General features: G+C 50.5%; 1 protein-coding gene across 1 annotated transcript in view; it reads right to left on the reverse strand.

The window, feature by feature from the left end:
• The window catches only part of ATG2A (autophagy related 2A), a 44,362-nt gene that overhangs the window by 5,137 nt on the left and 26,336 nt on the right, over window positions 1-12,889 (reverse strand). Inside the window, exons 26-38 of the mRNA XM_015410846.1 lie at window positions 12,340-12,410; window positions 9,052-9,128; window positions 8,625-8,795; window positions 8,385-8,511; window positions 7,668-7,882; window positions 6,806-7,035; window positions 6,561-6,696; window positions 5,692-5,889; window positions 3,892-3,993; window positions 3,427-3,511; window positions 3,153-3,291; window positions 2,967-3,039; window positions 2,430-2,512 (exon numbers count right to left, since the gene is read on the reverse strand). Of these exons, the coding sequence (XP_015266332.1) occupies window positions 2,430-2,512; window positions 2,967-3,039; window positions 3,153-3,291; window positions 3,427-3,511; window positions 3,892-3,993; window positions 5,692-5,889; window positions 6,561-6,696; window positions 6,806-7,035; window positions 7,668-7,882; window positions 8,385-8,511; window positions 8,625-8,795; window positions 9,052-9,128; window positions 12,340-12,410 (1,707 nt within the window). The remainder of the gene's footprint in view (window positions 1-2,429; window positions 2,513-2,966; window positions 3,040-3,152; window positions 3,292-3,426; window positions 3,512-3,891; window positions 3,994-5,691; window positions 5,890-6,560; window positions 6,697-6,805; window positions 7,036-7,667; window positions 7,883-8,384; window positions 8,512-8,624; window positions 8,796-9,051; window positions 9,129-12,339; window positions 12,411-12,889) is intronic.

The raw sequence follows: 12,889 nt of genomic DNA on the forward strand, positions 1-12,889 counted from the left end.
AAGACACAATGGAAACAGTTTTTGGAAATCTTATTTTCACGGCTTTCTCCCCATGCTGACAGGAAGATGGCGAACAGCCAAATTAATGGTACCCAATAACTAAGCACTGATTAGGTCTAAACAAATCTAGCGTAACTAGTCAGCAACAGTCTGGCAGTTAAGATGAATTAAAAATAAATACAGGGACTTCTGTGGGAATCTAAATTCCACCTATGCAGACACATTCCCTTCCCTGCCATTGTCCTTGGGTGGGTGGGTGGGGGGATGTGAGGGTCCTGTCTGCCACCTCTTTTTGCAACATATGCCCTTCAAAGCCCCATTTCTGCAATAACCTCCAGGTCAGAATTCGAGAATGTTGCCACCAACGGCAGCTCTCCCATCTCCCTGCGCTGAAGTGGGACCCTAGAACGTTTGCCCACTGAGATTTTGGACAGCTGATCTCTCAGTTTTAACTTCCTAATGGCCTTCAGCGAGCCAGCTTCATTTTCAATAATCTTCTGGATGCAAAAATGCAGGCGAGGCTTCCTAAAACCTTTATTAGTAGTAGAATGGAAGAAAACACAGTAGGACTGGCATAGACTCCAGGTGCCACACTTTCAGTTCTGGTAACAAGTCACCACAATCAAAGTTTTAGCTGACTTTTCCATAGCGAAACTCTGAAATGCTTCGGGGTCTAAGCTCCCTGCCCAAAACCGAGGTGCTGTAACTGGCCATAGCATTTCCAGTACGAATACTCTAGCCATCCGTAGCTAATCCCTACTGAAACATTCACTACCTGGCTTAACCCTGGGTGGGTTGCTCCAGGGGTCACCCTGCTCACACAAGTGAAGGGCCAAAGTTCTGCTTTGCAGTGTCCAAAATCCCCATCTCTGCTTTATGGGTCACAAATAAGCAGGATTTAAGTTTTCATATGGTGACTGCGGGCTACTTCAAATCCTACGTAACCTTGCTCCAGTCTAAGCTGAGTTACTCCGCACAGGACTGTATCGTTACTTTCATCTCTCCCATTTGCCCACAACACAGGATGTTCCTTCTGTTTGTTGTAAGAGACCAATACTTACAATGTCACACTTGCTAATTGCTTAGTTAAGTCCCGATTTTCTTTCCAGTGGGGGCCTGAGACAACTGACACCATCTATATGTCATCCATATTATCCGCACCACCACAACACTGAGTTAGCCAACTGTATCAGTTCCACTGCTCCCTCCCTCAAGGAGGAGAAATCTCGTTTACCATCTGACTCTGCAAATCCAGCTCTCACGGAGTCCCCCACCTGCAGTGCAGCCTCAGCCATATTCATTTTTATTTCATTTCATTCACTTCCCACCATTCTCCCTCAATGGGGACCTAAAGCCGCTTGCGTCCTTCTCCTCTCCTCCATTTTATCCTGACAACACCCCTGTGAGGTAGGTTAGGCTGAGTGGGTGCCTGGCTCAAAGCAAGCTTCCATGGAAGACTGGGGATCTGAACCTGGATCTCCCAGATCCCAGCCCGACACTCTAGCCACCGGGCACTCATTGCTCACAATCACCCCAAGCTTCCTTCTCGCTGTCTCCTTGGTGGCTGAAATTCTAACTTCAAGCTCCGTGGGGTAGTGGCCTTTTTTTAGAAACATTGCTGTTATTCTAGAAATCTTCCACATGCAGTGATAACGCTACAAAAAGACTCATCAGCTTTCCATGATTTGCTGTTATTCATCATTCAGACTGACATAGCATATTTTGTAAGAGCGAGGGAGGAGAGCCAACAAATGTCAAATACAGGGCTATTTTTGGGCAGTAATGCACAGAATGGAGTTCCGGCTGGCTCCCAAGTTGGCCACGCCCAGCAGGAAATCATTAGCATAATAGGCCACACCCAACAGCAGACACTCATTAGGATTGGCTACATTAGGGGTGTGTGGCCTAACATGCAAAGGAGTTCCTGCTACGAAAAAGCCCTGGGTTTTGACAACAAACAAGGTAAACAGAATAACAAGCAAAAGGTGGGTGTGGCTGGATAACCACACTTCTGGTAACATGGGGGTGTGGCCTAATGTGCTAATGAGCTGTGCTGTCAGGGGTGTGGCCCAATATGCTAATGAGTTCCTGCTGCTGGGTGTGGCCTATTATGCTAATGAGTTCCTGCTGGGCTTTTTCTACAAAAAGAGCCCTGGTCAAATATAGTTTTTGATAAACATGCGATTTGTGAACTTTTTGAAATTAAAAAGTCTACTCTGCATACAGTCCCTTATGGCCACATTAATACTGTGATTATGGGAGTGGGGAGGGGAGCAGTCTGCACACACACACACACACACACACACACACACACACACACACAGAGAGAGGACTCAGTTCTTGCAAGGACACACCATCGTGACAGCCAGAATGAAACACTGTCTCTCTTTGCCCCTCTTCCTCTCCGGCCCTCCACCCCAGCTCCTCACCCGTGTCGACAACAAAGCCTCTTGAGTTTGAGCTCGGAGCAGTTGAGCTGTGCCAGGCCAATCAGGATGCCAGCAAAAGTGCCCTAAGGAAACAGGGAGTTACGAGAGAGGGGCTAGGAGGAATGTTTGTGCAAGCAAGGATCACCACGGCCCTCTTCTAAACAGAAAACTCTTTTCCCCACCCCAATGCTGGGGCATCTCCCCCTCCCCGCAGCAGTAAAGGCAAAAAGGGCCGTGGCCAGGAGGGCGGAAGAGGAAGACAGCAAAGCCCCTTCCTTTGGCCAGCTTGGAACCATTTGGTGTTTCACGTCTCTTCTGCTAGATGCCGCCTGAGATCTGCCCGTTAAAGCAGGCAGGTAGGGCACAGAAAGGGCTGCCTGACTAGTCTGCCTAAGGGGAAGGCCGGAGAACAACTTCACAGAGTGAGCCGCCTGCCTAATTTCACCAAAAGCTGGGAAAGTGGCAGCGAGGACCGGCTTCCTGAACGGGTTTGCAATGCCTGGAGGTGGAGGCGCTTTCCCTGGCTCGGCTACTCACCACCTGGTCCACGGTCACGTGCTTCCCATGATAGTCTAACCAGATGGGCACTTCAGAGGTGAACCGGAACTCCCTGCAGGTAGAAACCATGCAGGTGAGAGGGAGCTGCCCCAGCAAAGCCGCCTCCCCGTCTCCCTCTGTCCACACAGAAGTGCTTCCGCCTCCCTCCCTTGGGTCACTGCTTACCGGAAGTATACAGGCTGCTCAGAGGAGGAGGAGGAGGAGGTGTTGGACAAGGAGCTGTTCTCGCTGAACGTGGTCTCCATCGAAGCCGTCATCTCACCCTCGACTCCCTCGGGCTCCTTCCCCAGGGACTCTGTGCGACCTGGGGAGGGGGGGGGGGTTCACAGGAGAGCGAGGGCAGCATCAAGGAATGGACTTTCCAGCCAGGCCTCACACGGACCTCCTCTAAATCCTCAGCCATGCTACCGAGAGGACGGGAAAGCTGGCCAAGACTCACCTTCAGGCCCAGCCTCGGAGGGCACCACGGGGTTAATGCCGGCAGCCAAGCTGGTGAAAAAGTCCTTCAGGAAGAACAAGGCATCCTGGAGAGGAGACAAAGGAGTGGAAGGGAGTCCCGTCTCCCCCAACGCTCAGCCATCCTCTTTGGTTCCAGCCAGGGGACTTTAGGTAAGCCGCCCTGAGCTGGCCTTGGCTGGGAGAGCGGGGTAGAAACTCAATAAATAAATAAAATAAATCCAGAGTTCCTTGCGGCCCACAGCAACTGCCCCAAACAACCCCTTCCGGGTTAGTTGCACCTGTGTACATTCAAATGGGGTGACTGGGTCTGCACATACAGACATTGGGGGGGGGGGGTTCACCACACACGCACACACGCCCTTTCCCTGCTGGGATAACGCTGTCCACAGGCAAGGGGCCCTCCTCCGCTCCCCAGTCTGTGACGGCACCCATCCCCACTTGATACCTGGTCGATGTTCAACCTCAGCGGCATCAGCGAGACTCGAAGGCAGCACTCCGGACCTCCCAGGCCAGCTTCAGGGCAGACGTGGAGGGCTTTGATGGTGAGCTGCAAGGGGGAGAAAGGGCCAGAGGGTCACACCCTCCTGGCATCCCCGAGGACGATCCACACCTGGGCTCCTTGGCCAGACAGAGAGACACGCCACTCCAAAAGCCATCCTGCTAGCCAGGGCCAGCAGCCAGAGGGAGTCAACAAGTCCCATCGGGGGTATTCAGACACTGCCTCCGTGACCCAATTTCAGTGCCATAGAGCCCCCCCCCCCCCCCGGATGGTCCAGGCTACCTGATCTCGTCAGATCTTGGGAGCTAAGCAGGGTCGGCCCTGGTCAGCGCTCAGATGGGAGACCACCCAGGAAGTCCTGGGCTGCTACATGGAGGCAGGGAAAGGCAGACCCCCCTCTCAAAATACTCTTGCCTTGAGAACTCCATGCAGGGGTCGCCACAAGCCGGCTGTGGCTTGATGGCACTTTCCAAAGCTCCTGTTGAGCATGGCAGGACAGGTTTAAGGAAGCCAAGATTCCCTGAAAACTGCCCCATGATGTATTCAGACACGGATCTCCTGGACGTTTTAATGACAGACCTTCGCACCTCTTGGGACCACGATCCACCCAGAGTCTGTACCTCTCGCTACCGCTAATGCGCTCCAGGATGAATCGGGTGTCTCAAGAGCCCCGGGCCTCACCAGGAGGCTGCATAACACGAGCTCAGCCTTAGATTTCCCCATGAAGGCCCACTGTTCGAACAGGCCAGGAAGCGACATTCCTAGCGTGAGGGTGTGGGAGGCCCCCTTCCCACAGACAAACAAGGGCGGCAACACGGTCACCCAACAGAGCCACAGCTGGACAAAGGACGGGTGATGGGCAAAGCCAAACTCCAGAGCCTTGGAAATAGTCCTGCTTGCTGGCCCTCAAAGACAATGACCATTACACAAATGGTTGTGATACTTTGAGAATTGCTTTGAATAGTGCCCTGAGGTGAGTCTCTTCCTTTTCATCCCTGTTGCTGTACTGCAAGGTCTTTAGACGTTCATGAATATTCTTTCTACTTTAGAATGTTAATGCAACCCATTCTATATCTTTTTGGCCACCATTACACTTTCTAGTTTACCTGATTGTGATATACATACTGTGGAATTATATTTGTCAACTTTACTTTCTATGTTTTCCTGGCCCCACTCCAGTCAAACCCTTTACACATGTCAGATCTCATACTCCTATGCAGTATTCCCTCTAAGCTGAGTTAGTGTGAGCTAGCTCACAGTATTTTAGCCTCTGGCACACACATTCTTGTCCCAGCTCAGGAAGGATGGCTCCAGAACAAACTAATTGATGCAGCGGTCAAATCGCTCGCTCACTAATGACAGTTGCTCACAAAGTAGAATTTTTGCTCACAAGACTCCACAGCTTAGAGGGAGCATTGCTCTTATGGAGTGTTCATGTAACCTCATTTGGATGCTGATATGACAGCTGTGCTCTCTATCATCCTTATATCCTACAGTTCAGTTGATGGTGTGTAACCTTTCGTGCTCTGGTTACCTATGTAGATTTACATTTACTCTGTATTTACCTGTATACTCCTATATCCTTGTTCCCATACTGCTTTTGTTGTAGTTGTTAACATTATTATACCTTTGACGTATTAATAAAATTTACATTTACCGGGGGGGGGGGGACCCTTAAATAAAAAACAAACGGCCCGCCCCACAATCTGAGCTGCTTCCGTGATATTGCCCATTGTGAGCCCGTACCATGTTGGAGTGGGTGCGCCGAGGCATGCACTCGCTGCTGTACAGGTAGAGGAACTTGTTGATCTGAGAGGAGGCCAAGCGGTCCCGGATCTCCAGCTCTTGAACGATGAACACCTGCCTGGCCAGGGGCTGCTCCCCCAGCTCCAGGGTTGGCTTCTCGGAGGTGCCCGTGGGGTATGTTTCATGCTGAAAGCTCACCTGAGGAAGGAAAGGGTTATGGTGCCTTCAAGGTAGGTGAGAGAGACACAGGCAGATGTGCCACCCATCTCCCTTCCACATTATTTGCAGACCGCTGCAGGCGCATAGGAAGGTGCCCCTATTGGTTGCCCCACCATTTAATTTAATTAGATACTTATACCCCACTTTCCTCCCCAGCAGTGACTCAAAGTGGCTTACAATATTCTTCCCCTCCTCCATTCTATGCTCACAACAGCCACTACGTAAAATAGGTTCGGCTGAGAGAGAGACAAGGTCACCCAGTGAGCCAACACAACAGAGTGGGAGTCTGAACCTGGGTCTCCCAGATCCTAGTCAGAGGCTCTGACCACTACACTCTGCCAGCTCTCACAAGGAACTCCTGTGGCCCAAAGGCCCTGAGCACACAGGAAGCTGCCTTACACTGAATCAAACCCTTGGTCCATCAAGGTCAGTATTGTCTCCTCAGACTGGTAGTGACTCTCCAGGGTCTCAGGCAGAGGTCATTCCCATCACCTACTGTCAGACCCTTTAACTGGAGACGCCGGGGATTGAGCCTGGGACATTCTGCATGCCAAGCAGAGGCTCTACCACTGAGCCACAGCCCCTCCACAGCCTTCAGGGTAGACAGGCCATGCCTTCAACCCATCCCCTCCTAAGCCACCAGCACTCACTTTTGTCAGCTGGATCTCCATTAGCAGGTCATGGATCCGGCCAGTGCCTCCCTGGGCCCGCCAGGTGTTCTGCGGCCGGTTGGTGACGGAGGAGCGGGAAGGGGAGGAGCGGGCACTAGAGAGAGACGGCTTTGCCCTGAAGTTGGAGAGGGGAATAAGATGGGGAGAAGGGTCAGAGCTGAGCAACAGACGGCAGAGACCGCCATGCGCAGATGCAACGAGGATGCGAGGGCACACGGTCTCACCTTGGCGAATGGACATGACCCGAGGCCGAGCGCCCAACCCCGAAGTCTCTGCCTCCGTAGAGATGCCAGACCACAGAAATCTCACGCAGCATGACGCGGCTCTCGGGCATGGGGAAGCGCGAGGGAGCCTTCAGCAAGTCTGTGCTGCCCAGCGGCCGGGAGAAGTGGCCCTCCCGGATGCAGACGGGTCCTTCCAAGAGCTTAGTCACAACGGGCTCGCCATCCCGGGGCTATGGAGACAGAGACAAGCGGACACACTGGCTTCAGCCAAGACCGCTCCTGAGCTGAGCACTCGACTGCTTGCTTGCTTTCATGCTGGTTTTCTCGAGCTGTATTAGGGGATTGCTTCAGGTGGGCAGCCATGCTGGACTACAGCAGAAGTGTAAGATTCGAGCTCAGTAACACCTTAAGAGTCCAACAAGGTATCCAGAACTTTGACTCCCCAAATTATACCGGGGCTACTGAACTCAAACTGTGCTCTTTATGGAATGTGTCAGCCGTCTAGAGTCTGCATTTCTTGTGGGGAAAGGCATTTTAGATGTTTTAAAGTAAGCTATGGCTCACAGTTCCCTTTCCCAGCCCACTTTTGTTGCCCCCTGCCCCCCAAAGCATGGATTTAATACATTCTGTTCTTGAATCTGTTGCAGACAACAGTAAAAAGGTCTTCCCAATGGTGTACAATTGCAGGAGATTTGCAACAGCAGACACAATTAATAGGCAAAATTGGGGTTACTCTCCTTGGGATGCTGAGGTTCCTAAAAAGGCAATATTGCTTTTCTTGACTGTAAGGTCTAGCTATAGGAGGGCTAGAGGGGCTTGGGCTCCCAGTCCCCCCAAAGGCAGTGAGGAAGGTCACCCTTACTGGGATGCCTGTGCCGGGGGCGTCCAAGATGCAGAAGTCATCCGTGTCTGTGGCCTCGCTCTCGCCTTCGCTGTCCTCCAAGGGGCTGAGATCCAGCCCTTTCTCCTCGGAGGCAGGTGGTGGGGTTGGGGCCTTGCCCTTGGCCACAGCCCCCTTCTCCCCTGGGAACAGGTACACAGAGACTGGAGAGGATTTCCGCCTGAGTCCGCAATCACCTGGAAAAAGGGGCAAGATTATACACGGGCACGGCTCACTCTGCCCACCCTGGATAATAATAATAGGGTCCCAGCCACACCACCCCCACAGAACAGCCAGCTCAAAAAATCCCCCAGTATTTTGAAAGCTGAAGAACCCACCATTGCAAAGGAAAGAAGAAGGTTCAGATCCCAGTTACGATATTACGCAATATGAAAAGGCTACCCTCGTCGTTGAACAAAGAAAATCTGAAGCAACGAGAAGTAGCAGAGGGTTTTGTCTGCTTACAAGGGTTAGATTTTTAACGATCCGGAGTTTTCATTCAGTAAAGCAAAAGCAGAAAGAAGGGGAAGAATCCAGACGCAGAGGAGTCGGAAGTATGAGGCAAGCACCCCTACAGTAGCCCCTGTAAGACGAGCTCTGTAAGCTCTTGGAGGATTGGCTACATTAGGGGTGTGTCGCCTAATATGCAAAGGAGCTCCTGCTACAAAAAGAGCCCTGAGTCCCATATCACCCCCTTACCAGTCTCAGTAGACAGCTCCCGGAGGCTCCGCTCCGTGTCAATGAGGGCATCGGTGAGGTCTCGTTGGTTAATGGCTGCTGTCTCAACGGGTGGGCAGGGGGGCAGTGATGCTGGGCTCTCAGACAGCTAGCAGGGGAATGAGAGAAGGGTTCAGACCAAGGCTGGGCACGGACCGAGGAGTTGGCAAGCCCAAGCCCCAGCTTTGCTAATAGAGGCTCCGCTCCACCCTCCACACTCACCTGCACCTTCTGGCCAGCAATCTCGGTGGGGCTGTCATGCCGAGGAGGTGGGTGCAGGTCGCCATTGTTCACCACGTATTGAATGAGGTTCGCAAGTGCCGCGCATGAATCCGCACAGGTGTGTACGTGAACCACGTTGTTGGAACAGCGAAGCTCGAACAGCGGCCGGGTCTGTGCCAAGGAGGGTGAAGAGTATCAAAACCCCAACCTGCTTTTCTCCCTTATCTCAAGAGGATAATGAAGGATCAGCAACAGGGTCCTTCAAAGCCCCCTCGTCCCTTTCTGCTAACCCATCTTGGGTGACACAGAACTCTATTATAGACAGCTTCTGTGGAAACAGGGTCTTGCAACCCAGTCTGCTGCTTAATGCAGAGCAGGAAGCACGGAAGGGGCAGCACAAGTCCCCACAAGGGCTCCGGCCACTCACCAGCTTGCCATCCGTGGCTCCCTTCCACGTGGTGATCACCAGCTCCAGCAGATCCACATCCACCACACACACGTAGTCTGAGAAGAGGAGGAGAGAAGGTGTAACCCCAACGTGCCCAGGACTCCTGGGTCCCCCTCTAAATTCTCGGGAGGAGGGGAGAAGGACAACAAGATGCCTGAATGTCCAACCCGTCTATAAGAGCCTGCTTTTTGCCTTCATTGGATTTCAGAAAGACTATACAGTATGGAAGCATATGCCTAAGGCCTGCCATAGGAAGTAAAGTGTTTGTAACTGAACCCAGATTTCAGTACGTCAGGATGGTACAAACCCCATTAACCTGGGCTCAGACAAGAAACTGAATAGCCAGGGTCTCCAAACCCTAAAACAGTCAATTTCACCTTTTTTGTAAGGTACTGACTTTTAAATAGCTAACTCCCCCCCCCTTCACTGGTGCTGAATGGAACATCCTGTGTCTCACAAAGACTATCCTGGCTCCTGGGAAGCCTCTGGATACATAACCTTATATTTAAGGTTTAAAAGAAGAGGCACACAGGGCCTGATCTGAATAGCACATTTTCCTCTCAAATGGGGAACAACATCATTCTCTCCTCCACCATTTTATCCAGCCACCCTGTGAGGTAGGTTAGAGAGAGAGATTAGGCCCAAGGGAAACTAGTTGGTTTCAGGACAGTGAGGATTTCGGAATGGGTCTCCCAGTCCAACACACTAACTGCAGCACCACATGAGATCTAAATGAGCCAACAATACAATGGAACAAATGCTACAAGTAGTACCTATATCCCAAAACTTCCAGACTCTGTAACAGTTCCAGAGAGATATGAAGTCAGCATGACAATCTATCCATTGGTTCAGGGTTTGCCACTTTCTGTCTTTTGCACAATCTGCACAAGGCAATTTTCCACTACATTTTCTCTGCTATTCTTCTATGGCAACTGTTTTCTTCTCACGAGGGTCTGGGAGACCCAGGACTGAATTGCCACTCTACCATGCAAGGACACTGGGTGACCGTGTACCAGTTGTTCTTTCTCAGCCTAACCTACCCCAAAGGGCCTTTGTGAGGGGAAAATGAAGAAGGCAGAGAATGCCGTAACTTGTTTTGGTCCCCAAGTTTGAGCCTTTGGTAAATCTGAGATATTGGAAAGAGTACCTTCTCCCACATATTCCTTTCTGCTCACCAAGACCCACAGAGGATGTGACCATTTAATTATTATTTTTGTACCTCACTTTGAGAATGCATTTAATTGGAAAGGAAAACCAAGCCCTGAACCACAATAAATAAATATTAAAGGCCTCTACTGGGTTTTCATATAGTAAGAAACTTTCCACTATCTTTGTTTTATCATAGAATAATGAAAGGATTTTTGGGGGGAATGGGGACACCATTTGCTTCTTGAAGAGAAGAAGAAGAGGAGAAGAAGAGATTGGATTTATACCCCGCCCTTCACTACCCAAAGGTGTCTCAGAGCGGCTTACAAACTCCTTTCCCTTCCCCTCCCCACAACAGACACCCTGTGAGGTAGGTGGGGCTGAAAGAGCTCTTAATAGAAACTGCTCTTTTTCAAGAACAGCTCTTATCAGAACTACGGCTTGCCCAAGGCCATCCAGCCAGGTGCAAGTGGAGGAATGGGGAATCAAACCTGGTTCTCCCAGATTAGAGTCCGCACACTTAACCACTACGCCAAACTGGCTCTTGGTCACTGTTCAGAAACTGCTCCAGCTGGGAGGGCAGGGTGGAAATCCAATAAAGAAATAAATAAACAAATTAATTAAATGGACCATGTTCTAACTTAGTAACACTGTTCTAATTTGTGAGTGCTGGTTAAATTAAACTCCATCTGTTATAAGCACTCTATCAGAGATCTGCAGCACTGTCAGAGACCAACATTTAAAAAGTCACTCAAATATCAGTCTAGATGAAAAAAGAGGCTGCAGACAGACGTGCCTCTTTTTAAAGTCAGCGGGCTTTAAAAGCTCTTTCTAGCATATGCATAACTGCAGCGTATGAGTCACCTCCAGAGCAATTTATTTATGTATTTATCATATGGAGAATTGCACACAAGAAGCACATAATACAAAATATGTAACTAAGTTGATACAACAGATATACAGACAGATTGAACAATCCCACCAAATTCTACTATCTAAATTTTTAATCCACTCAATCATAGCTGGGGAAAGTTAAAAAATGTCCTCTCCCTGGAAAGCCCGATGCTCACATTTCTGTAACAGATGAAAAATAGTCTGACGGCCTGCACCACATCTGCATTTGAGTCCTGGCATTTTGCCCCATTTAAACAACAGTTCTGCACAGCCGCCAAAGCCTGTTTGTATTCTATTAGCCATTTTCCATGCTTTATGTGACGACATATCCTGTGGGCCTCTCGTTGGTGTTTATCAGGTTATGGATATCAGGTGGAGCTGACTGCATCCATATTCATGACCATTCATTCCTTAGACTGAAATGTTGTGATTGCAGGATTTGGGCAGATCTTATTGCTGAGTGTTGGGACCGAGATATGCCACGCAGTGACACAGGAGGGAAGTGCTCCATTTCCCTACCACCTATTTATTGGGGACCGAGGCACCTTGCAGCTGGTTGCCTGAAACAAAGCATTTCCATTTTAGGTACTCAGATGCAGTGTTCCCTCTAAGCTGAGTCAGTGTGAGCTGGCTCACAGTTTTTCAGCATCTGGCTTACGCAGTTTTTGTCTCAGCTCAGGAAGAATGGCTCCAGAGCAAACTAATTTATGCAGCCACCAAACTGCTCGCTCACAACTTTGATGCCAGTCGCTCACAAGGTGGAACTTTTGCTCACAAGACTCCACACCTTGGAGGGAGCATGCCGGTGTTTTCATTCCAAGCCACAGCTGGAGGAGGAGGAGGCAACAAAAGCAATAAGGGGTGAGGGCTGAGCAAGCACGGAAAGCTACCACTCAGGTCTGCATCCCTTTAGTGTTCACTCACCCAGCCCCCTTTCTGCGCCTTGTCATCCTGGGGAAAATAAAAAGCGCCCTCAGTGCGAATGCTGGAGGTGGAAGTGGCTCACGACAGGCAACTGGCCTGAGGGGAATGGATGTTTCATTCTTCAACACAGAGACGGGCCAGGATGGGTGGCATGGCAAGCTGCTGCCACATACATTAGCTTTGGGTGTGCTCCTTTGCCCCTAAGTGCATTTACAAGCACCGTCAAACTCCTTTTCACATTCGCCTGCTCACAGCCTGAGAAACGCTAACCACAGAGGTGTACAGAAAACGAGCAGCCGTTACCTTTTCTCAAGTCGCCCATCTCCGAGTCGCATTTGTTTGACAAGTAAATGGCAGAGTCATCCAAAATGAACCTGCAGAGGTAACAAAACGGCCAGTCAGAGCCTTCCACTCCCTTGGGGAGCAGAGGTCTTGGCTAGACTGTCTCTTACAGATTTGCCAGTTAGTGGGCAACAGGGAGGGGTGGCAGGTCAGGTGGGTTCGTGCCAAAATGTTCCAGGTTTGGCTTCTTCACTTAAAAGGATCAGGTAGTAGGGAGAAATCTTTCACGTCGCCGGAGATGTTGGAGAGCTGTTACCAGTCAGAGCAGGCAATGCTGACTTGGCTGCAAAAGTGTTCTTGACTCAGCATAAGGCCGCTTCATGAGCTCACATGACGTAGTGACAAAGGAAGAACCCCCCCTCGACAGCGGCTGTGTCTGATATTTCACACCACCCATGGGCAATGCAGCTAGCACACTTATAAGCTGCAGGGAGCTGAAACCCCCCAGTCTTCTCCTCCCTCCAGTAGAAAATGAAGACAAGCCCCAGCTTGACTCCCCACAAAGATTTCT

Source organism: Gekko japonicus, unplaced genomic scaffold (genome assembly GCF_001447785.1).
Source record: "Gekko japonicus isolate JY-2015 unplaced genomic scaffold, Gekko_japonicus_V1.1 scaffold42, whole genome shotgun sequence".
Classification (NCBI taxonomy): Eukaryota; Metazoa; Chordata; class Lepidosauria; order Squamata; family Gekkonidae; genus Gekko; species Gekko japonicus.